Genomic DNA, 25,242 nt, shown 5'->3' on the forward strand with positions numbered 1-25,242 from the left:
AAATGCCTTAAGGAGACAATTTGTGAATTACGAGGTCAGAAATCCCATATTTACGAACAAAATACATAAGGAACTTCGGAGATCTTTAGCACTTCCTAGCACCGGAAGTGTTTTCCAGCACCATAATGTTACAGTGCATTAGTTTACAGTAACGTGCAGGGTGAATTACGAGGTGTTACAGCCTTGACAGAAAGCTCGTTTTTACCAGTAGCATCAGTAAGTAAACAGTCATGACCACCGATGGAAAATATATGGTGTATTTTGTTCAGATTTGTAATAATGATTAACACATGATTCACCTTAATGGGTGTCTTTCTTTGAAATGCACGACGATTAATTTTATGTCAAGGGTAAGCTTGGCTGGGCACTGTAAAATGTGCAGAAGGAAGTGGATGTTAATGCATCGCAAATGATCTTTAACTTCAGTGATGTGTTTAAATGCCGGACGTTTATTGTCAGGCTAATGAGAGAATCTGAACGTTCTGAATCTATAAAAGAGATGTCTGGCTACAGAATGCTGTTGAGAGCAGGCAGCTCCTGCCTCCGTCAGCTGGTAGGCAGGGCGCTTTGCTGCCAGGCTGTAGCCTGGATCTCACTCCTAATTACTCACTTGTAGAAATGCTCCATATTTTCTGTGAGCAGTCTCTGAAAATCCTCTGACTCCACGGTCCAGCTGGTGGCTCGCTGGGTGCTTGTTTCTCTTTCTTCCGATCTGTCCCCAAAAAAGACAGCCTAGACAGGCAAACGCTGCCTGCTTCCAGCCAGCAAGGCGGGCCCGAGCAAGTCTTCCCAGCAGGTCTCGGCTCTCCGGCTGCTGGGCTGGGTGAGGGGAAGTGGTGAGATCTCAGAAAACACAGATCATAGATCACAGCATGGTTTGGGTTGGAAGGGACCTTAAAGGCCACCCAGTGGCACCCCCTGCCCTGGGCAGGGACACCTCCCACCAGCCCAGGTTGCTCCAAGCCCCGGCCAACCTGGCCTTGAACCCCTCCAGGGATGGGGCAGCCACAGCTTCTCTGGGCAACCTGGGCCAGGGGCTCACCACTTCCAGAGCTGCCAAAGTCAACCCTTGCTCCAGGAGCACGCTGTTCCCCCGTGGGAGGAGCCTTCAGGGAAGTGTCAGTGTGGGACTGGGGGAATTTAAAGGGTGATTTTACATGATCCTTATTTGTCAGGGCTTGAAAAGTTGGTCTCTGCTTTTGCCTGGTGTGGGATGATCTGCAGCTCGCAGGAGCACCCGATGCCACTCAAAGCTCAGCTTTCACCCTCAGTGGTGGTTCATGGGATGGCAGACGAGGTGTCTCTGATGAAAAGTCTGCGCTTTTACTGGGTGATTTCACAGGGAAGATACAGACTACATCTGGTGAGGACTTTGGGCTTTATCATGGAGTGTCCTGTACAGGAGGTGATTTTTGGCATTTTTCCTTTTGAGTAACCCAAGGAGAAAAGACCTTGGAGGGAAAAACCAAGGAGAAAAAACACAAGGAGGAAAGATGACCGAGACCTTTCTGTTACCTTATCTGTATTAGAGGGAAGGCCGTCTGTGTATTAATGCTGTTTGTCTAATGAGGGGGGCTTCCAGGGGAAAATTTAGAGCATTTGAAAGAAGTTTCTAACCAGTATGGTTTCAAAGAGAAATTTAATGATTGGAAAAGAATAAACAGTTTGTGTTAATACTACAATATGTCTTTCTTGCTATTTACCAACTGAGAAGTGGTATCGTTTAGCTACTGTTAAATCGCTACAGCAGGACCAATTACGTCATGTAAGGTATCAACCTGTAAAACAAGAGGGAAAAAAGAGCTGTATGACAGTGTAATTGCAGTACAAGACATGCAGTGATCCAAAATTCCTGTTTATGAACCAAGAACAGAATTGGTTGTGCAGTGAGCCTCCAGAAAGCAGGCTAAAGTAGTTCGTGTTCTGTCACCTAATTCGTCTTTGGAATTCTGCTAATGCTATGCTTGCCTCTAACAGCGCTCCTTGAAAATAGCACTGTTTGGCAGGCCTGTTTGGATTGTATTTGTAGCATCAGACTTAGCAGCATACAAACATGTATCTTGTTTATAAAGGCAATTAATTTTCAAGATGATGCACGTATGGTAGCTGCGCTTAGATGTGACTGCCCCTGAAGCAGGTATCTCCCTTTAGCGTTAGTTGTAGCACGGACCCTGTCGTGCTGAGCCTGGCACACACCCAAGCCTGGTGTTAGCAGAAAGGGGAGTGAAAGAAATGGGTGGTGCTGGCAAGTGTGGCTCCCTCTGGCTAATGAGGCTCGGTGACTCAGTGACCAGTTACACCACATGCCCAAAGCCTGTGAAATTAAGCACTGATATTTTTAGTTCTGTTCTGGTGACATACCCAGAACATTGTCCCTATACTCTTATTAACTGACGAGCTTCTTTGCTCAGAGGACTTGGGCTGCTTCGTGATAATTTGTAGGAAAAAAAAAACCCAATAATTTATTTTCTAAGTTTGACAACAATGGCCTCACCTTTAGTTTTTAAGGAAACCTCTTTTTTGCTCTGTGGTTTACAGAACTTAGCAAATAGAGCTGGTAATTACCAGAATTTCTAAATGCAGTGCTGACAATTGTGAATTATTAATCCTTCATACCCTAAGAATGAAGGTTAGGTTAACATCAGCATTTTCGTTCTCTCCAACTTAAGTTTAATGTTTTGCACCATGTAACTCAGAAGGGATTTTAAAAAGTACCAGTCCCACTTTACAAACTGGGAACCCGAGTCCAGTAAGCCAAAGGCACTTGCTCAAAGCTGAAAGGACGAAGGGAGCAGTTCAGTTCAGTATCAGGCTGCCCGGAGGAGGGATCACCTGGGGCTGGAGCACCCAGGGTGGCATCAGGATTTTGTACCATGGAGCAGACGAGGAGGGGCTTTGGTATAAATCGGCACCGATTTATGCAAAAGTGAAGAGACGGGATTCACAGTTGACACCACTCAGCTTTGACGCTGCTGCTGACACAAAATCCGTGCAATGGTACGATTGGAAACGAACCTAGTCAAATTCTCCCATCTCATCTAGGACAGAAAAGCCCTCACTGGGATAAGGAGTGGCTTCTAAAGGAGTGAAGGCAATGCAGAGACAGAGGGCTAACGGGTTTGCTGACACCAACAAAGTGAGACTACCTTGGTGGTGGCCAGGAGAGGGCACGTCCTTCCTGCATTGTCAGCAGGTGAGGGCACTCTGCCAAACGCGGTCACCTACAGACTGCATTTAGAGGAGGCTCTGCTTTCCTGCCCTTGCCATCCACCTGTGAGGAACTGCTGGATTTGTGATCAAGTGAAACCTCAAGTTTCTTACCTGTTAACTTAACCTATTCCTGAGGTTTCTAGTGGTATGGCATGCAGAAGAGCAGAAACCTCCTCAGGTTTTAATCTGGTTATCAGATTCTATCTGATTACACCTATTTCAATATTTATTAGCTAGATCTTTAACAGAAAGCCCTTTCTGAGGAACGAAGTACCAGACAAGAGTGCACCTTGAGGTGAACCTCTAAGGTCCACCACCTTTTCCTAGTGAGTTGTACCTTATTACTGTTGAGAGCAGCCAGGTTCTGCAGCTCAAACACACCGACTTCTCCGTTGCTGTCTCCTACCAGGAGGCAGTCGGTGTTCGTAGCAAAGAGTACAGATGTGAATTTCTCTCTTGGGCTGGCAAAGTAAGAGATCACGGGGTCCAAGCTGCAACCGAGCAAAGGCAAATATTAATGATGACAAAGGGAAAACGGCACTTGCCTGGAGTGTAAAGTCTAGCAGTAATGCAGGCCTGATAGATGTTGTGTGTTTTACTTACTATGGTCTAGATTAACTCAAAAACTAAGAAGCGAGGCACTGTTTTGTTTGGTCTCAACCAGAAGAAAAATCCAAGTTGCTATTAACTGAATTGCCTAAAATCTGTCCTATTGCCTAATATGGGGGGTGGGCGTGGGGGGTGTTAGTATTTTTATTATATGAATAATTTGCTTTTTGCTACTGCAAGATTTGGCAGGCCTCCTACTCCACCGCTGGCTTCATGCTGTCATTAACACCAGAAAGTGCAGACCAGCAGTAGAAGGCCACAGATTAACGAAGCTGCACATGAGATGTGAACCTGTTTTACAGTAGTGGGAAAAAGTGAGACGTATCTGAACTTCTGACCATCTTAGTTTTAGAAAAGGTCCAAAGTAGCTCAGTTTTGTTATTTTTCACTTTTAACTATAGGAGTGGTAGAATCTATGACTTCTGCAGCAAAAAAGCACTTTTACCCTTTATCAGTTCCATGAGGCATCCAGCTCCTTCTCTTATAATCCCAATTCTCTGGTAACTACCGTCTGCTTTTACAAAATGAGTATTGCAAAATGCAATGCTTTCAATAACTCAGCAAGCAAACGCCATGCAGCTGTCATGATCTGATAACAATACTGATTAGGCAATAACGTGTAGCCTTTGTGCCATTAAGTTTCAGAATCTTCTTTGAGAAAAGTGATTACTTACATGCTGACACTAAGATCCCAAATTTCGACTCTGCTTTCTTTTGCTGCGGCAAATACGAAGGCTGATTTTGGAGACCACATAACGTCATGAACAACAGCAGTGGTGGAACTGAAAGTTAACAGGGGCGTCTGTGAATCCTGGTGCCATAAAATAATGCTCCAGTCCGCAGAGCAGCTTAGGAACATGTCAGTGCTGAAGGGATTCCAAGCGACTTTGTAGACAGGACCCTTTGGCGTTTGGGAAGAAACAAAGAAGAACTTTGTGTTATTCTAGAGCTGTAGCCTCACAGGGTGGTTTTTAATAGTGACCTTTCATGGAAATCCCTGTCCTCTGACCTTAATAGCAAACCCAGCATTGTGTTGTGTGCACCCATAGGAAATTAGGATGCAGCAGGTGTGACAAGGCAGGAGAGATCTTTGGAATAAAAAGCATTCAGCTGCTTCTGCCCCTTCACCAGTTGTTAGGAGAAGCTGGTGCTGAAAGGGCAGCTTCTTGGATGAAGCAGAGATTTTAGAAAAAAGAGGTGTTGTTGAAGTTCTGCCATCTTTCAGAGGGAAGACTGCTTAATTGTGGTTTGCAGGACAATCAGATTACCGATTGTTTTCTTAAAATAAAGTCAGAACTTAAACTTTAAAACAGTTTATGGGACAAGTTTTAATAAATTACTTTAAAAAATAGTGTAGAAAGTAATCCTGTAAGACTGTGATGCTTTAACTGTGGGCGTTCATTCCTAATACAAGAAAATAGGTTTCTTTTGTTGCAGATGTTTGGTTTAGTAAATATAAGCAAGGAAACTATTGCATTTGTGAACTTAATTGAACAGTTTCTGCTGTCGTTACTCTTTGTATGTATCCCTCACCTTATGGCCTCTGTATGTCTTTAGAAACTGCTCCCTGGATGAACAAGAACACTTGTGGATATGACCCTCTTCTGTTCCAGCAAGGTAAAAATTAGTATCCTGAAAGAAAAGTAAAAGTAGCTTAAGTTGGATTTAACCTATTTATCACTCACCCAAAACTCTATAAAGGACTGGATGAGTTTGGCAGTGACAGTGCTCTGAAGAGCTGGGGTGGAGTTGCCAGGCTGGTGTGTGTTGGGCTGCTTGTGTGTGTGCTGCAGAGGAGCACGTGCAGTAGATACAGCGGTGCCGGAAAGTATCAGATTCGCTATGTGTGTTCTGCATCTATGCAGAAAGTATGCTGTGATTTTTGACTTCTAAAAATCTCAGACTTTCTGTGATCCACATGGGCAAACACATGAATTCTTCAAATGCTCTGAGGGCAAAATACTCAGCTGGATAAAGAGGAGAAGCACAGCCATCGAAGTCCTAGACTCGGGAGAGTTTGAACAGTCAAATTCTCGCCAAGTTGACCAACACACAGAGGAGAGCTACCCTAGGATCTGGCCCAAAGCAAACGTGAGTAACACGGCTGAAATGATGGAGTTGTTCACGTACAGGGATTACTTGTTTGGTTTACCGTCTCATCCATTCTGGGTAAAACTTATTAGCTAAGAAGCAATTTGTTTCAGAATTAAATATGTTTTAAATACCAGTGCCAAGTCCCAGGCTGGTGCATATTAAAGTAGCTCCAGCTGAGGACCTCACCCCTGTTGCACAGTTCTCCTGGATAATACTTTAGCCAGGATGGACTTCCTGAGCCTACCTTTGGATGGAAGTCAAAGCACATTCCAGCTGCCTGTTGAGATATCAGAGCTTCACTTTTCCTTTCTTTCTCATCCGGTAATTTTTTCTTCTTGCTTTCTGTTCGTTTTATTTTCATCAGATCTGTGCAAATGGCAAGAGTTTTTGTCAAACGGGTATGTGACAGTGCTATGAATAAGTCGTGCTTCTTTGGAATGCTCAACAGCTCTTAAATGTTTTGTCTATGATAACTGGTGTAAAGAATGTCACCTGAAATAAAATGAAGCAATTGAAATTTCAGGTATTATCCCTCTGCAGAAAAGCTGCAGGGGAAAATGCTTACCAGTGCAATCTAGTCTTTTGTGTATGAGCCACTCAGTTATTCGGCCATCTGCTGAGATACAGATTAATCTCTCTGTTTTGCTGTCTCCCGTTGCACTTCTGTCCTGTTCCACCCACCTCAGTTGCCATACAGGACCTGTATGTTTATTTGAAGATTCACTGGAACAAAAGATGCACATGATAAATCACATATGAACGAAGGCAAGGCAATATATTTGAAAAATAATTAGCCTTTCACTTTGTAATGAACGTCAAGTCTTACAACAGAAATGTTGTTTAGCTTTTCTTTTTTTTTTAAAAAAAGATAATCTGAATATTGGCTGTTTTCTTCAGGAAAATTTTTCTTTTATCAAACATGCTGGATATTTAGTTTCAGGGCACTGTTTATGTGCTAACACACCTTTCGCTGATACCTGAATCATGAAATCAATATGCACCTTGGAGGAGAGTACCCTAGACCTGGGGAGCTGCAAATGTCTCCCTGATCACCCCCCCTCTCATTTTCTTCTTAATTCTGCTTATCCCTCACCTATTCTGATGTTCTCTCCATTTTTGGCAAGTGGAATCAGTGAGAAAACACCAAAAGCTACCAGTAGTCTCCCATGAGGATTTATTATTTGGGGGAAGATCATCCTAGGTAGGTAGTACATGGAGTATAAAATGATACGTGATGGTAACTTGCTGTATTTTCTTAACAAGTCAGAGCATAGTACTCATTTGTTTCGCCTTTCCAACTCCCTTTGTGTGCACGGCAACGTCACAGAGAGTTTCTTAACCCAAATAAGGACCAGTGGTGTTAAAGCAATGTAAGCATTTATGGGCAGAAATAAGAACAGAGAATGATGGCAGTGCAGGGGGAGAACAGCAGTGTCTGAGGATTCGGCTGTATCCGTGTAAAGAGGTGGATGGGAAAAGCCTGGTTGGCCCCCCCAGCCCCTTCCAGGCATTTATGCATTACCATAATTTTTTGTGTTTGCAATTTTGCTCCAGAAACTTCTAGTATTTGAGGGTATTGAGTGTTTGTGTAGGCATTTCCAGTCCAAACTGGAAGATACTGACAAAAGTTGGAAATGAAATTATTGTGCAGCATCCCTGAGCTATCCCAAGCCTTACTTATCGTGACTGGCACTATTCCCTCAGCTTCTCAGTTGTGGATATTCTTTTATTTCTTATTTGCTAAGACGTGACCAAGGTGGGAGGAGATGGGAAATCATAGCCTTACCTGCTGTCCAAAAGTGCAGCGTCGTTACAACTGCGTACATTATAGATTGCGACAGAACCGTTGTACATTCCAACTGCTAAAAGACTGGGGCTTGCCATAGAGAAATCCAAAGCGGTAACGCCATGCTCGCACCGGAAAATACGCTCTGGCCACTGATCAGTAGAAAAATACAAGAACGTTTTAAGTTAGTTTCTGAATTTGCCTTGGTTTTCTCAACACTGGGTACTGAATTGCCAGGCTCTGCTGGGAAATTCACAAGCTGATGACCATAGTGGCCAGCTCTAGACAGAAAATTAGGTATTACATTCTAAATGGTTCAGTTTCTTTCTTGCTACAACTAATAAAATTAGAAAAAAATAAAGACTATGCAGAAATACAACACTGTAAAATAAGTTAGATGGGCCTACTCCAACCCAAATACCTAAAAATCAAATTCGCTAGGATTCAGCTTTGTGAGTACAGTGTGAGGGCTTTGTTTGCTTGATTTGTTATTTTTCTTTTTAAAACAAACTGAGCATTTTGGAGAATTTCTCCAGTTGTTTTCTGTCTTGTAATGTGAAGTACCTTTCCAATTACAGAAACTTAGCTGAAGATAAAATGCCATCTAACGTACTTCAGGTAATCTGTAAACCCCTATTTTCGTGTCATTTCTCTGTGTTACCAAAGAATTAATTCAGCTCTGTTATATGATTAAATCCTTAAAGTCACTGCACCGAGCTCTTCAAATGGGAAACAGCAGAGTGAGTTTGCAAAGAACTGTATTTCAGCGTGCATGCCAGACCTTATTTCTGATTGTTAGGGACTTGAGGACTATGGTGACATCAGGGAACCGCAAGAGTATTTGATTGTTGTTGACATGATAAATACGCGTCAAAGACTTGACTCAGCATGATTTAAATTAGTCTAATACACAATTTTGGGGAAGCGAAGTTTGTAGAACAAAAAACCCTAAGGTTGTGTAATTTGACAGCAATCAGGTGATTTTTACTGTGTCGCTTTGCAACCGAGATTTCCAAGATGATTTTTTTGAAATGGCTAGTTTAAAAAGGATCACTTTTCAGATGGATGTGTAAAGATGTAAATGTTACATCTATGAAGTCTACTGTCTTTTTGACAGTATTATGAGAAATTAGATTAGATAATTATCTGTAATTATATACGTTTTATTTTTGATCTTCATCCTAAACAAATTTCATGGTACAACAGAAAATGGGTTGGTAAGGATAATCCTTAAATTTAAATTACTGGTGTTCTCTATAATCAGAGTTTGGAAGTATTGAACGAATGGTCCATAGATTTTTGAAAAACAAAAGGTAAACGGATTTATTTTCACATTTGCTGTGCTCAAGACTTTTTTCCAGTCTAAAAATAATTTCTATGCAACCGGGTCTACTCACAGTAATAACGAAACAGACTTAGAGTCTGGGGTAGGTCACCCTCAGGATTGGAAATGGGATACAGAGATGGGCATCGCTGAGTTGCCCAGCGTAGACTGGTACTACCTGACAGTTGTAGCCACCTGGTAGTTGCTTGGTGGCCTGTGTGCAGAGTTTAGTTCCCGTGACAGGCATCCGTGTTACCGAGCAACCAGTACAGCCAGCACCTCTGGTGGAAGGGTCAGTTGAGAGGACGGACAGGCACGGAAACTAAACTGCTTCCTACAGGCATTTTTTTTGGGGTCGAGATTTAAGCACGTTGCTAGGTACTGAGTTGCAATCAATTCTCCAGAAGTGCCTGGTTTGGGCTAGCAAATTCAACCTCACTGGCTAGGGCTTGCTTTTTGAAATAGGAAGAGGGAAATAAATAAAGCAGAAATAGCATAGCAGAAAAATGCATTAAAGGAAAAAAAAACAAAACAAACTGGCTGTTTGTTACCATGGGGTTCTTCAATGACCAACAGCAAGCCAAGCCTTTCTTCTGCTCTTTAAAATCAAACGCTCCATAACCAACAGCTAGAAGATCCTAAAAGCGCAGATTAAGAGATATATCTCAGTTAACTTGAAGTTCAGTTGTATATTTCTAAAAGGCAACTTTCTGTTAACAGTGACTCTCAGTGCAAAGTCTGGAAAAATAATGCTTATGTCATACGCAAGTAGAATAACACACAAGAACAGAATTTCTAGAATATTGGACACTGGTTCAACTAAAAGTGCATTCATGGTCACTGTCAGTTGCGTTTGCAGTCTCCCTGCCCTGGCCATCAATAAAATATGTCCCTTTCCAGAAATGAATATACATTCTTCTATAACCATATTTTAATGTGCAGCATTTAATGGAACACGTAATAATACTGCTTTTCTCTCTCGATGTTAGCTGTAAAAGGAGCTTCAGTGACCACCTCAAACTCCTAGCTTTTAGCTCTCTACAGTGGTGTCCAATGAATTCTGTTCATTCCTTTCCATAAGCAGAAGTAAGAAACAGCAGCAAAATTTTAAGTTTTAAACTCCTTTATTTTTTTTTCTTCCTACACAAAACAACTTGTTTGTGAAACTAAGAATTTAAAAGTAGGTATTTGTTTGCCCTGTAATTCTACAACTGAAGTCTATATATGCGTCCAACTTGACAATATCTGGGATCTGGTGTACTAACATGAAATGGTCTTCATTTTCTCCCTTGTTTTTTCCCTTGGGGCAATCTTACTGGTTTTATGTTTCTCATCCTCACCTGCTTTTTACCTTCCTTCCATTCATTATTTTTGTGTGGCCATAAGAGAGCTCTGTTGGAAAAACTGAGCCTTACATTACTCTGAAAGTGGAGATGTCTGAGTCATTCTCACCTCCGCTGAAGCTGAATGAAATAAACTTGGGCCAGATGCTCGGGATTCTGTGCCTGTTATTGTGCGTCTTATCCTTAAAGTTTGATGAATGCTTCTTTCTTGGGAGGTTACTGTTAGAAGCTGTCTAAATGGTATCTAAACTATCATCAATATCAATGATGGTAAAGTTTAGTAGTAGGGGTTTAAATTTCAACTTCCAATTCTATAACAGACCGAGTCTATTATCTTAACATCGTTGTTCAGGTGACCGCCCATGATAAATTGACCTATTCTGGACCAATTAAAGCTGTTGTGATCCATACGTAGAAAAGCCTAGTGCAGCTGTCCAACCTGTAGAATAATGTAGCAGTATTCTTGTACAGAAGGACAGAGAGGCATGTGAAGACAACCTACCTGACTGTAGGGATGAATCCCTCTCTCTGAGATCTCTCACAACAAAGAACATCAAAATCATGAGTTTTTCTACACTAACAATTGCTTAAACCATTATTTAAACAGCTTAGAAGCAGCGATTTGTGAACTCACTGGGTTTACTTTGCTCCAAGCCATACTGCTCACGCTGTGACCATTGGTTAAATCACATGCGTATGACCACAGTCGTTCCAAACTGGGAGGTACAATTTCTTCTAGGATTTTATTTACGTCTGACAGAATTGATGGGTCAATGAACGCTTCCTTCTGCTCTTCCTTATCCTTCTTTTCCTTCCCATGCTCTTTCTCTTTAGCTTCTTTCACGGCTGCTACTGTACGACTAGTGTCTGATGTAACATCGGGATCTAAAATGCACAAATATGGCAAAGTCTAACTCGTAACATTTCACGTATGTAACTCCAGTCATTCACATCAGAAGAAAAATTTGCCCTTTCAGGAAATACTTTGCAGAAAAAAAAAAAATTAAATGGAGATTGAGGAATTAAGACATCCTAACTTCTAAAAGCATTGCTAAAATGTTGATGGGACATAAAAGATGGCCAGATCAGGCCGTAGTGTGCCGGTTACGCTCCAGGTGTTTAACGAGTGGATTTAGCCACTCAGCAACAAGTTATGAATTTATATCCACCCCCCACCAGGAATGTTTCTAATCTCTCATATTTAAAAGTTTGTTTAAACTGAGATTTTTTTTCAAGTTAGGTGCCAAACTTTAAAGAGCCACGCTTAAGCATTGATGCTGTACCGCCGTAGCTAAGATACATGAGGCTGTAATAAGTTGCTCACTGTCTGGGAAACGGAAGTGTAGAGCATATGTTTAGACTGCATTTCCTAAGCATTTTTTTGTTTACTCACCCCCTTTATTTTATGTAATGTGCAACTCATAAATTGATCTCAGGTCGCTGTTAAAAAAGTAACACAATAATTGCCAGATTGTCAGAACAAGAGTCTTCCTGGCCAGTACTGTGCTCCAGCTGTAGCTACCTCCTGAAGAGTGACAGAATGTAACAGGCTCATTCCCTCAGAAACTGAAACTCTCTCTGACATGAAGATGTACAATACAGTAAAAACAGTGGGAATCTGCCTTTTTTTTTTAAATCCCTGCGTTAACTTGGAACTCCTTTAAAGGTAAAATATTCCTTAGCACTTGGGTCCAGGTAATGCCTCTTACAGGCTGCAATGAATGTACTTCATGTTAGACACTGAACATCTATCAGGCTAAAACTTCTGTTTACCATCAGACTCCTTATAAAATAAATAAATAATAACTGTAAAAGGCATTCCAATGCAAAAAATGGTTGGGAGGAGAATTAATCTGTATCTTAACTGTCAGGAAACAAGTTTGACTCCTATTTTGAGTAAATCTCAGTTTGTTGTGAAGGGGAGATGAGCCAGCTCAGAACTCATTTATTCAGTTCTTCCACCGAGTGGTAGGGATGTCTGTTAAAGTGAGTGTAAATCTGCAAAGTTCATGTTGACATCTCATAGCTCTCTTTGCTTTGTCTATTTCTTAAATAGACATGTTGTCTGTAAAGACATTCAGTGAGGGACACAACTCCATGACTTCCAAAAGCTTGCAAAGCCTCATGCTGGGACCAGGGTAACAATAAGAAACAAACCTATAAGGACAGGAAACTGCCGATAAGCTGCGAGTTTGGGTTGAAAAATATTCTCCATTAGAATCCTCTCCATGAAAAATAAATCCTGCTGAAATTTTTCCAATGTTAATATAACTTCTGAATGGTATTCTTCCTCTTCATGGTTTCTGGCAAGAACAGAACTTCCCGAAATCATTGTAGAAGAAGATGTGCTGCCTAACAACAGATAATATGGGGAAAAAAAACCACTTTTAACATAATAATACTTTGCACACAAAAGCTGAGGGGATAAGTCATCTCCTCCTCTTTCACCCGCAAAAAGTATAGAAGAGTCTATCATCATCAAAAAATACTTTCACTATTAATTTTTTATTGCTTTAATTTTATTTTCTTTTATTGCTCAAATACTCAGTATGATGAGATACTTCTGGAGGTTTTCACAATTGGTGTTTTGCTTGTACTGTCTTAAGTAAGTTAGTACCAGTGGACTTTGTCACTGACTGTTTATCTTTATTTAAGATCATTTATGACGGTATTGTACAGAAAAGGTCTCAGTGCAGACCTGTCCACAATTCTTTAGGAAAATCTCAGGTGCCAGACAGGCGGGCCAAGTGTTTCTTCATTTTCACCCCACAACACAGTGGTATGCACGGTTTAGAAGGATGAAAACATGGCAGAAATGCAAACGTGGAAAAACGTTACCTCTGTCAGAAGAGACAGACATAATCTGATCGTGCTCTTTAGTTGTATGAGGTTTGCTGCTTCTCCCAGCTGTGGCTCCGCTACCTTCTGCTTTTGATGTAGGTTTTATTTTCAATACATTAAATGAATTGTACAAGTCCCAGGAAGTGACCGTCGTCCCTAGAAATGGATTACACTGTATTACGCAGGTCTCTTGTTTTGGTACATTATTATAAAGCACTACGTACAGCTGAGCAAAGATTTACTTTTTATACAACACCCCTAGCTCTTTGGCAGAGGGGCTTTGAAGCCGAGGTCGGAAAAGGCTGTAGCAACAGCTGGTGTTGGATTGCAGCGGCTGCATCGGGGTCTCCTGGGTGTGTGATTTCCCTTCAGCAGCGCCAGCTCCCAGTGAAACCAGGCTCCGTAACCTTGCCTTGTGTGCTCAGCTTTTCAAACATGGGCCAGAATGAGCCCTGCTGATGCTCGAGGCATACAAAAAAGGGGAAGATATGTTTTCAAATCAGATTAATATCTATTTTACTTCTCCTTTTGACATATTTTTTTTTCACTCATTTTACATACGCTAATGAACACAAAGGAAAAATGTTTGGAACAGCATTCCCCATAGTTTTCTTTGGCCTCCTACACAACAGAAATGCCCAAAGCTCGGCACGCACCTCTAAAACCTAGATATTCCTCTATTTTTATTTTTTTTTTTAACATTGAGGCTAACATTTTGTAAAATTGCATCTAGCTTGTGACTGCTGAGATTTTCTGCTTTCCCCAAGTTTTTAAATCTCCTAACAGAGGTTCTCTTCTTTGCTTTATGGCAAATAGAAACAGAAACCAGCATCACTGAAAACTTCAGGGGAAAAAAGGGAACTGTGGGCTTTCGTATTTCAAGAGCGTAGCGAAGTGATGTTCTGCCTCCTAAGAAGCACTATCTGCTTGCAAAGTGCTGAGGCAGGCAGGACACCGCAGCTCTCAGCTAGTTGATGACTATTTTATTGCAGTGGATACAGAGTACCAGTCCCAAGGTTCAAGTATTAGGAGGGGCAGAAAAGGCCACCACAAATCACAGTAGCCTGTCGGAACTTAAAGCTCTGGAAGTGAAAGTTGAGGAAACCTCTTCTTATGCTTAGAGATGAAAGAAAAAAACTTTCCTCAGTATCCTACCTGTGTGTGTGGAGTCTTCTGACATCCCATGATCTAGCTGTATGCTAGAGTTTTCCCAAATAAATATTTAATATGTAAATTAAATGCAATAATAAACCCAACTGCCAAGGGTACAATGTAGTAAACGAGAGCCCGTTCTTATTAAATACCCTTTCCTCTATGGCACTCCGAGAGTTTACCTTTATCTTCCATGATGATTTGGTCACATTGCACTTCCTTGTTCTTTGCAGCTCCGTTAATGGTTTGCATCATTTTTTCTACAAAGCGATCATTATCAGGTCTATTTTTGCAAATGTCAGCATAAATCCTATTCCGCTCTCTTGGAAAAAAAAAAAAAAAAGTGTGTATTGACTTTCTGAAAAACTTTTGCATTCAAATTCTCAGTGTATTTAACCACAAGTTGAACAGGAGAGGTCCATGTCATAAATTTACTGCTCAGGATTTTTTGGATTGCTGGATTTTATTTCGCTCTACCTACCGTCTTTCAGCAGCTGTTTCTGACCTTCTGATGTTGTTCTAAACCAGAAATGGCCTGTAGAGGTAGGCATCAGCAAAAATCCCTACTCCAGCTACCTTTGAACTTTAGTAGAATTCAGAAATATGGAGCTCTTATCACCGGGGAGTGAAAGGCAGTGCATCCAAGAGACAAAAATGAAACCAGTACATTTCTATTTCCTCCAGCCCTCAGATTCTGTAGGAATGATCAGTGGGAATTGTGAAAATTTTTCTATTATTTTGATTTTGCTTCCAGCAGCAGACGTAGATTATACCCAATCTTAGTCCACCGACAGGTTGCTGTGCTCAGGAAGAGTCACTGCCTGTTCCTATACAGTTGGCAATACGTGCTGGGTACACCAGCTAAGTCTGATTCACAGGATGCTCTTCCTCTTCCTTCTTCCCAAAAATCACACCAGCGTGATTCACAGACAGTGGGGGCTGGAGTCCTACCATGAACTTGGTGGCTATACTAGCAGAAAAAACTCACTTATCTATGTCGTTTGACTTGCCAGCTGCAGTACGCTGTATCTTAGGCTTTGGGGCTTTCGTCCACAAAAGCTGTGTGACAAGTCTGACATCCATCATGGAGAGAACTTTGCTGCACTCTGTCCCAGTCGGCTCCTGGGAATCAGCCAAAAACTGTGTGTTCTGGGTTAACTCCCTACCAAAGTTCATGGTAGTCCAGGGAGGAGACTCTGAAGTGGAAACACAAGACGCAACTAAGGGGAGACACAATATTTTAGCAGGCAAGGTTACGTGCAGGGGGGTGAGGTTTCTTCTAGCTTGAAGCACTAAGAAGAACTTCGGAGGAAGCCAAGGCCTGCCTAGCTTGTTTATATCTTTGTTATTAACAAATTATTAGCTGTAAAGCTACAGACAAGAATCAATGCAGAGGTTCGCAATTTCTTACTGTTTTCATTAAAATTAGATCGTATAATTCATGTACACACCAGCCCCTGTGTGTTCTCTTGTCACCGTCCCCTGCTTTTGCTAATCTGCCTTAATTTATCAGTAAAAGAGAGTATGAATTTGATGAACTGGATGTAGCTGTAAGGAATTTAGGCTATCTTGTCAAAAGAGAGACTCAAGCCCAATATGGCTTTAAACGAAGGTGAAATGGCAAATTGTAGTAGTGAGAACACTGAACCTGTGTGTGAGCAGCCTGTTCAGGACTTTGTGATCAGCAGAAACTGGGTGTGCTGAGCACACTACACACATGTCCACAACTACCAATATACATACTGAATTCTTCCAGCGTCTTCTGATTCTACTGACACCGCCACAGATGGCATATCCAATATCCAGATAGTTTCTGTCTCTGTGAGGTAAATATCCACGCTCCTGTCTAAGTCGTCTTTTGTCAGTAGTTCTTCTATCTCCTCTTGCCTCCCCTGCACATCTGTAAAATTATCTGAGGTTAACAAGCGAGACCTTTTCTGCTCTAAATTTAAAAGAAGACAAATTAATTCTAAAAGCATTGTAATGATCAGGAGCCAAAACTTGTGAAGCACTGAGTTCCTTTGAAGTGCTGGGCATCTCGCATCCACTGACTCAGTGTCTCGCAAATCACAGTGCTCCGAAGAACAGTTTAAATCTATAATTATACAGTGGATGTTCTTTACCAGACAAGCTAACAGTTGTGTCTCGTCGAGAGCCAGGTTCTACCGTTTCATCTAGGATGGACTCAGTTGTTGATGTGTTTGATATAGAAGTGCTGCTGCTTCCATATGTCCTTCGGTAACAAAGAAATAAGCAGAAATAGCATGTGAGAGTCCAGATGTCGGTTAGCAAAGCACTACAAAAATAGCGGTGGTGTTATCAGGATAAACCACAGAAGACTGTAAGAGCACATACAGTGATGCTTGCATTGTAAAAGAAGTCATAAAGGCTTAGGAAAGAAAATAATGAAATGGTTTGAAAAAGACTTAAAAAGGAAGAATTCCTCTGACAGCATATCCCGAGGCATTAAATAGCTGATGGAAAAGAAGCTATTGAGCTCTCAGATTCACTCTTAGCATATAATAACGCAAAGTGTTGGCTACCTACTGTGTGATAAGGCATACCCACAGATAGCACTGTTCTCAACCAGAGTTTAGATCCTTTGGTGCTTTGCATCTGCTGAAATGTCTTTGAAATGCACAAGAAACTCATTTGAAGGGATTAGGTTGTTAAAAAAAAAAAAAAGGTAATGCTCATAGAGGAGTTAGCTGTGATTGATAACTACAAGTAAAACTCAGATACAGTTGGGAGGTTTGTCGGCAGATTTTCTCTTCCTCAAAAGCTAAGTGAGAGCAGATATAAACATACCAAAGGCATTTGAAAAAGACAGTTAATATGATTTGTATTTAAAACTAAAGTTAAATAATTTAATTTTGTCTTTTAAATGAAGAGCTCTTGTCTCCAAAAAGGATGTGTTTAATTTTCAGGAGATATTTTGTATTTATAAGTCTCTTGTGTGTGTATATTTGCTCCTGGTTATATCCTACCTCTGAGATTATCCTTTATAGTAGCCAGCCTAGGAAACATGACAAAAAGATAGTTCTCAAAGAGAAATCTCTTCTCAGAAATCACAATGGCATTAACTTTTCTAAAGAAAACAGTAATGTTTTTATTGTATTTTTTTCCAGTGCTGACTTTACTAGTCTTTTAGTGCCTTTGAGTAAATAAATAACATCTCCTCTCCATACAATTTGAATGTGCACACACTATTTGATCTGCTGTCGTTCATTATTTTTCATTTTAAACACAAATACTTATTTACCTTCTTTTGCATGACTTAACTGAATTTGTCAGACCGAAGATAAAATGGCTCAAGTCCATTGACTTTGATTATTCCCCCTGTACCGAAGGTTTGTAAATGAAAACTCATAAGTAGTGAAACACGTGATTTAGCAGTTTTAACTCAAAAGTTTTTGTATAAGAACATTTCTTGAGATGGATGCACATAATCACACAGAGGTAACTTGCTTTAATTAGTTTAAATGAAAGGATTATGTTAATGGTATTTTGATACTTGAACTGAAAGAGTCAAGTTGGTAAAAAGGGTTGTCTATACTTAGTAAGTATCATTAAAACAGACAAAATACTTTAAAATAAATTTGTAACTTTTCAGTGAAACCAGGCCTTTTGTTTCCCAAGCATTTTTCCATACCCACAGCTCAGCAGGTATTGATGTATTCCAGTTTTTGAAAAGAAAACAAGCTTGGGGAAGGCAGAAAGCATCTGAACTAGCTAAAGGGAGTATATTAACAAGCTGCAAATGCGCCTTCTCAGCTGTACAGCCTTGCTCAGACAAGCAGAACACCACCTCCTCTGCCTTTAAGGCAGTGTTTTGGCACAAATCTGTGTGGAGGTTCCATCGTAACTTTGTATGCGGGCCTAACCGCTACGCAACCTGCAGTTTGGATGCATTGTTGTACTGTGGGCTACTCATCACCATCTCTAAAAATGGTTCATTCTGGCACGTTACATTAAAAAGTGTGTTTTAGGAAGGAGAATTAGAATAAAATTAGAAATATCACAGCAGTGTGTGCTGCAGTCTGCGTTCACCTGTATTTATCAGCATTTCAGCAGTAGTTCTGACGTACTCAGTCACAAGTACTGACAAATTCAGTTAATACTATTTGTTACTATTCCTCAGATTTTAAATGATGACTATGACCAGCAAGTTTCTTTATTTTGATAACAGAATATAATTATTAGCCCTGCACAATTACTCCAGCTCTGAAGAGCAGATGTGTGGCCGCTGCAGGGTAGGAACCCTGTGAGACACGATTTAAGACACAGTATATTGACATACCTTGAGAAGGAACCTAAACTAGCATTCTCTGCTGATGTCCGATGCGTGAAAAAAGAAGAGAGAAACCCAGATCCTGTGGCCCCAAAGTGCGCACTGGATGCTAAGAGCTTGCCCTGCCTGGGTACGACAGCCTTTGGATCCGAATGGAAGAGTGGATGGGGCGTCACATCCTTTCCTTCATCATCAAAAACCTGAAGAAATATTTAAGTAATTATAATAGTTTCACTGCATTCCCAAAACAAGCGACAGTGATGACACTTGCAATATTTTATCTTACCTGGAAGAAAAAGAAGACCCTGATCCAGGCAGGAACCTGACAGAACAGATAGGTAACCCCTCTCTGCAAATGATGCCCAATACGCACCAGGACGGGGGTGAGGCGGGTTGCATTCCTGCTTTCCCTTTTAGGGTTCAGCCTTGAGAAGGCTGTCACCTTTGCCTGGGACTTCTTTGGCTGCAAAATGTCTGGAAAAACTACATTTGTCTCACTATCAGACACTTCTTGGTCAACCTTGTTGTCTTTTCTGGCTTATTTATTCTATAATGACTACCAAGAGTGGCTTATTGACTGTGACTATTCATGGCAAATTAACAGTACTGCAAAAGCAATGAGAGAAACAATTATGCATAATTTTTTATTATACTGCTCAAAATACTTTATTGTAAGAAGGTATTCAGTAAGGTCTTTAAAACAACTCTCAGATTATTTTACGAGAATCTTCTGTTCTTTACCTAAAAGACATACAGGTGCTACAGTCAACATATCTCACCCAGATTTGAAAGCAAGTAGTTCTCAGATTAGGAGGAGAACTGTTACTCTAATTTAGGGTTTTTTTTATTCTTGCTGATTGTTTTTGGATACTAATAGTCTTCATTTCAAAATGGATTAAGCTCTTGGATCATTTTCTTACTCCACAGCTCTTCAACTTCAGACATGCCTGTTCTTTCCTCCTCCCTCTCCCACTTCCTTTCTGAAAAGTTTTAACATCCGCAATAACTCACATTTAAAACTTTTTAGGAATAGTGTAAATGGCTTCTCACCCGTATGGCGTACTTGTTACTCACGAGGGACCCCCTGTCCACAGTTCTGCCATCAGAAGTGGTGGATTGGCTTCTGTAACTCGCTGCTCTGTTTGCAGAGATGCCACTTAGGATGCTCACTCGTCTTCGGCTACCAGAACTTCCTCTTGATCCTTGCCTTACCCTGAAATCAGCCGTAGACGCTCTATTTCAATCAGCAAAATACAACCAACCAAATACAATCACCATATTACTTATCCCGTAACTTTAATGAGTTATTTAAACCATTCAGGATGAGAATCCTGAAAGAGTGTAATTCCTTCAGAAATCTCTGTTCTGCTTCTAAGGAGGCTTGCTTTCTTTGAGACCTCTACCCTTCTGCTCTGCTCTCGTGAGACCCCACCTGGAGTACTCTGTCCAGCTCTGGAGTCCTCAGCACAAGAAGGACACGGAGCTGTTGGAGGGGGGCCAGAGGAGGCCCCGGAGATGCTGGGAGGGCTGGAGTCCCTCTGCTGGGAGGACAGGCTGAGAGAGCTGAGGGGGTTCAGCCTGGAGAAGAGAAGGCTCCGGGGAGACCTTCCAGCCCCTGCCAGGCCCTAAAGGGGCTCCAGGAAAGCTGGGGAGGGACTCTGGAGCAGGGAGGGGAGCCATGGGACGAGGGGGAAGGGTTTTACACTGCAAGAGGGGAGACTGAGATGAGATGTGAGGCAGAAATTGTTGGCTGTGAGGGCGGTGAGCCCCTGGCCCAGGTTGCCCAGAGAAGCTGTGGCTGCCCCATCCCTGGAGGGGTTCAAGGCCAGGTTGGCCGGGGCTTGGAGCAACCTGGGCTGGTGGGAGGTGTCCCTGCCCAGGGCAGGGGGTGCCCCTGGGTGGCCTTTAAGGTCGCTTCAAACACAGACCATTCCGTGATTCTTAAGCGGTGACGAGGGGGAGTGAGATGGACAGGGGTGGGGGCAATGCCTTCTGTAAAATGAAAGCCTAAAAGACATTTTACTGCTATTCGGTTTTCAGTGGCGAAGCTTTCAAAGGGGAACGGATGTGACAATAAAAGGACAAGAGATGCTGTGACCCCTCCGACCGGCACACCGGCGGGACCCCTCCCCGCGCCTCCCTCCCGTCCTGCCCGCCTGAGGGAGACCCGCGGGGCAGCCCCCGAGCCGGGGCAGCCCTTGCCGGGACCCCGGCCACTCACGGGGGAGGCCGCCGGCCGCCGGCGGGGCCCTGCATGGCGGCAGCGCTGGGGGCCGAGGAGGGGGAGCGAGGCGTCTCACGGTAACCATGGCAGCGCGCCCCAAGACGCGGCGCAGCGATTGGCTGGCAAGGACGGCGCCGCCGATAGGCCCCCGCCCGCCTGAGGAGGGACCCCCGCGCCTCACCGCGGGGCCGCGGCCTCCCCGTCCCCGGGCCCCTCTCCGCGCCCGGCGGGGTCCGGCCGCCCAGCGCCCGCCTCGCCCTGCAGCTACCCCGGGGCGCCCGCCCCCTGCCCAGCCCGGGGCTCCTCCCCTGCCCTCAGGGCCGCGGCAGCCCCCGCTCCCCCTTTGTCACCGAAGCACAAAGGTCCTGAGCGGCCCGGGGAGGCGGCAGCTCCCTCCGCCCCGCCGTAAAACTCGGGCCCCGGTGGCGGGGATCGGGGCAGGTCTGGGCCCTTTTTTTTTTTTTTTTTTTTTTTTTTTTTTTTTGTGGTGGTGGGGGAATTTTAGGGTTTTGGGTTTGTTTTTTTTCAGTCAGCGAAGTTGCATGCGTGGGTGCTTTCCTTCCAGCATCGCCCCAGGGGGAGCGTTGCCGAGGGTGTAGAACGCGTTTCGTTGGGAAAAAGGGTCGCAAATGAGCTCTGAGAGGGCGGCGAGCGGCCTCCCTGCCCGGCCCAGGCTAGAGGGAGGGGGCAGGCGGGCTGTCCCCCGGTGTTTAACGGGCTGTATGTATATCCTCACTTTTAAGAGCAATTATAACGGCAGAGGTGCGGATGAGGAGCTCTCCCCTTCGCCGTGCAGGGCTGTGCCTGCCCCTCCGCCACCCTTAGGGCAGCGCTGAGGCTGGGCGTGTGACACAGCCCGGGAAGGTTTTAGGGAAAAAGAGGCAGAATTAGGACTGGGCGTCTGTTTTGTGGGCTGGTTTTTTTTCCTCCCTTTACCTAGCGTTGTTGGTGTTCTCCCACCCAGAGTGTCACGCACGGCAGGAGCGGGCCCAGAGCTGGTCCCTGAGGACCCCGCTGTGTGCTTCGCCGTCGCCGAGACAGCTTCCCCGCGTGAGTACGACTGCCGGGCCGGGAGTCAGGGGGGAGGCCGCGGCGCCGGGGTCGACGGGCGGCCGCTGCCGGGGCCGTGAGGGGCCGGGGTGGGCGGGGGAGCGGAGCCGAGCCCGGCGCCTCAGCGCTGACAGGGCGGGGCCTGTGCTCAGAGTGAGAGGCGGGGGGCGGGACCCAGTGTTGAGTGACAGTCAGTGCCTGCACCCCGAGTGACGGGCCGGGGGCGTGGCCCAGCGTTGAGTGACGGGCCGGGGGCGTGGCCCAGCGTTGAGTGACGGGAGGGGTCCCTGCCCTGAGTTAGAGGCAGGGGGCGGAGCCTGTGCCCCGAGTGACAGAACGGGGGCGGGGCCCACGGTTGAGTGACAGGCGGGGGGCGGAGCCTGTGTGCTGAGTGACAGGCGGGGGGCGGAGCCTAATGTTGAGTGACAGGTGGGGTCCTCATCCTGAGTGACAGGCAGGGGGCAGAGCCTGCGTCCTGAGTGATGGCCAGGGGCAGGGCCTAGCGTTGAGTAGGCGGAGCCTGTGCCGGGAGTGATGGGTGGAGGGGGTGGAGCCTGCACCCTGAGTGACAGGTGGGTCCTGCGCCCTGAGTGATGGCAGGGGGGCGGGGCCTGAGCCCTGAGTGGTGGGCTGGGGGCGGGGCTCTCTCCCTGAGTGACGGGCGGGGAGGCGGGGCTTGCACCCTGAGTGACAGGCAGGGGGCGCGCCCAGCAGGCTTCCCGCTCGCCGCGAGGAGCCGTGCGCGCTGACGTCGTGCGCGGCGTGCCCCCTCCCCTCCGCCCGCCCGCCCGCCCCCTCCCGCCGCTCCCCGGCCGCCGCCGCGCAGACCGTGACCCGCCGGCGCCGCTCCCTTCGCCGTGGCGGCGATGTGAGCACTCCCCGGCCCGCCCTCCCTCCCCGCCCCGCCGCCGGCCCGCCCGCCCGCGCAGCGAACATGGCGGAGGTGAGAGCGCGGCGGCGGGGCGGGGGCCTGCCCCGGGAACTTGTTGCGCGGGGCCGCGGCCGGGCGGAGCGTCCCGCAAGTTACTTGTGGGGCCCAGGGGAGGCCGCGCCCCGCCACCCCAGCGACCCCCCCCGTCCCCGTCCCGCTCCCTTGCGGGCCCTGCTGCCCCGGGACGGGGGAGCCTCGCCCCGGGGGGCCGGGCCCGCCTCGGCGGCGGCGGGGCGCGGGCGGGCCGGGGAGGTGGAAGCGGCGCCTCCCGCCCCTTGGGGAGGTGGTCGGCGGCGGGCAGGGGTCGGTGCCTCTTCCGGGGAGCCGGGGCTCTACCGGTAGCAGCCCTCGGGGGGGATTCTGGAGAGGAGTCGCCGGGGAGCGGGGCCCGGGCCCGCCGTGGGACGGGGTTCGGCTGGGGGGGGGGGGAAGGTGGGGGGGCTTCGCTTGCCGTGGCTTGGGGCGGTGTGATTCCTTCGCGGGGGGACAGGGATGCGCCTCTTACCAGCTCCCACCGTCTGTCCCAGCGTGGAAGGACCGTTTCTCCCGGGCTTTGATCGGAGCACCGTTGCTGGAGGATAAAACATATATTTATTTTCTTTAAATGTCTTTTTGTAGTCGTTAAGACAAAGGGGAGATGCCTTTATAGACAGAAGGGCAGCCTTTCCAGCCTCTTGGGAGGGAGAGCTTTCTCCCGAAAGAGTTGCAGGAAATGGGGAAAGGCTGGTTGAGCTCTTCCCTTCTGTGGGAGGCAGCGGGAGATAGGCGTTGGGTTATGGAGGTGTGGGTTTGTCCATCCCCACAGGACCTGGGGGAGCAGCTCTTTCGCTTCTTAGGAGGCAAGTTAGGACAGATGAATAGATATTTCGTGAAGTTTTCTTCAAATTATCCTAAGATTCCAATCTTAAGGTAATTTGCTGCTTCAACAGTGTTGACAAATGAATTGGAAATGCTTATTTGAAAGGTATGCTATTAAAAAAAAATTATCTCCGATGTGGAACAGGCGTTTCGTACAGCCAGACTTTGGGGGGGTGGGGGTTAGAGTTATCTGGTTTAGACCATTTTACAGATGAGATTTGTTCCCTCTTCCCTTGAAATTCCTGAATATGTGTGAATTGTTACTTAAATTTAATTTTATCTTTGCTTCCCAAATGAAAACGGTAATGAAGCATTCTTCCTGTAATTGCTACAAAATGCACTAATTTAATCTTAGAAGTTAAAAGAATCTGCGTGTCTGGTTTTTTTCCTGTATGTTGAGGGGCAGAGAATCACAGGTCTGATCCCAGAGTAATTTCTTGGCTGAAAAAATGTGGCTCCTGTCATCTGTAAAGTTGGAGGAACATATTGGGGCACAAGCTGATCTGAGGCATCACAGTATTCAGGATCTCTGTCCCAAGTTTCTCCAATTACTTACAACTTTGGTTAATTAAACACAGCATTATTGTGAAATATTCACACTAGCTCTCTTCTGGTGGGAGCTGAAGTTCGCCATATTGCTAAAGAGCCACAGGCAGTACGGCGAATTACTTCCTATTCTGTATTGTCACGTACTTATATTGACGTTACAGCAGTGATAGCATTGAGAGTTGTAGGGGATTCGTGCTGCAGAGAGCAATAAAAAGTCAATGGGGTATGGAGGTCAGGCAGGCTTTGTTTTTCCCTCTATGGACGTTGTTCCAACGAGTAAGGCTTCTATTACCTATTGGTCTCTCTTTTACTGAGAAAGGAAGAGGGTTTTTTTTCCCCTCAGCATTTTGCTTTTTTTGAAGAAAAGCTAAGATGAATTCTTTGTCCTATTTTGGCTTCTTTATTTCAGGTTAAGGGGCAGGAGCAGCATAAAGGGGCCGTGAAAGCTTTGATCCACCTGTGGGATGAGTTCAGTGGCAGAGGGGAGGCAGCAGCAATGTCAGCTTGGCTGACGTTCGCTCATAGCTGTTGAATTGGGCAGACGATTGTTTGCATGGCTGCACCGCGTTCTGGATCAGAAAACAACCAGAATTTAAAAAAAAATAGTATTTTCTTTCAGTGATTTTAAGCTAGGAGCGATGTCCTGAATATAGTTCCTAGCACAATTTAGGGAATATGTAGGGGATAGGATGGGAAGTCGTCTTAGCACAGCATCACCACCGAAGCTCTGGTATGTGCCTAGAGGAACTGAAGCCGACTGCCGCTACGTGGTGGTGTGCAGGGTATGCTGGAGGAGGGCTGTGTTAGGAAAGTAACATGCCGCATAATACTGTGTTGAGAGAGAGCAAGGGAAGGCCAATAATTGAGGCAGCCTTAGGACCTGCCTGTCGTGGCAGACGAGGGGCCTGGGACCAGCCTGGGTTTGAAAATGGGGGTGGGAAGTAGGGTTGCCCCTTCCTCTCTTCCCCGTCCTTCCCCGG

The 25,242-nt window shown here is 45.1% G+C and overlaps 2 protein-coding genes across 4 annotated transcripts in view; one reads left to right on the plus strand and one right to left on the minus strand.

Moving 5' to 3' along the window:
• Positions 1 to 1,622: 1,622 nt before the first annotated feature.
• Positions 1,623 to 21,039, minus strand: DNAI4 (dynein axonemal intermediate chain 4). The gene is made up of 17 exons (XM_074598425.1): positions 20,872 to 21,039; positions 19,701 to 19,863; positions 18,660 to 18,850; positions 16,483 to 16,592; positions 16,103 to 16,259; positions 14,542 to 14,681; positions 13,205 to 13,363; positions 12,524 to 12,718; positions 11,001 to 11,251; positions 9,575 to 9,661; positions 7,700 to 7,851; positions 6,479 to 6,636; positions 6,158 to 6,279; positions 5,353 to 5,451; positions 4,494 to 4,720; positions 3,548 to 3,701; positions 1,623 to 1,778 (listed from the first exon to the last, which is right to left on the minus strand). The coding sequence occupies exons 1-17, from the start codon at positions 20,904 to 20,906 to the stop codon at positions 1,734 to 1,736; spliced, it is 2,445 nt and encodes an 814-aa protein (XP_074454526.1). The 5' UTR covers positions 20,907 to 21,039; the 3' UTR covers positions 1,623 to 1,733.
• MIER1 (MIER1 transcriptional regulator) overlaps positions 21,039 to 25,242 on the plus strand; it is a 40,097-nt gene continuing 35,893 nt past the window's right edge. The window contains exons 1-2 of one of the 3 annotated variants that reach the window (XM_074598426.1): positions 21,039 to 21,315; positions 21,839 to 21,924. Coding sequence is in view for 2 of the 3 variants with exons in the window: in XM_074598427.1 (XP_074454528.1) it covers positions 22,859 to 22,867 (9 nt within the window). In the remaining variant the exon portion in view is untranslated. Of the gene's footprint in view, positions 21,316 to 21,838; positions 21,925 to 22,648; positions 22,868 to 25,242 lie in introns of those variants that run through there. The other 2 variants (XM_074598427.1, XM_074598428.1) reach the window with 2 other exon arrangements.

This window comes from Larus michahellis, chromosome 8 (assembly GCF_964199755.1).
Source record: "Larus michahellis chromosome 8, bLarMic1.1, whole genome shotgun sequence".
Classification (NCBI taxonomy): domain Eukaryota; kingdom Metazoa; phylum Chordata; class Aves; order Charadriiformes; family Laridae; genus Larus; species Larus michahellis.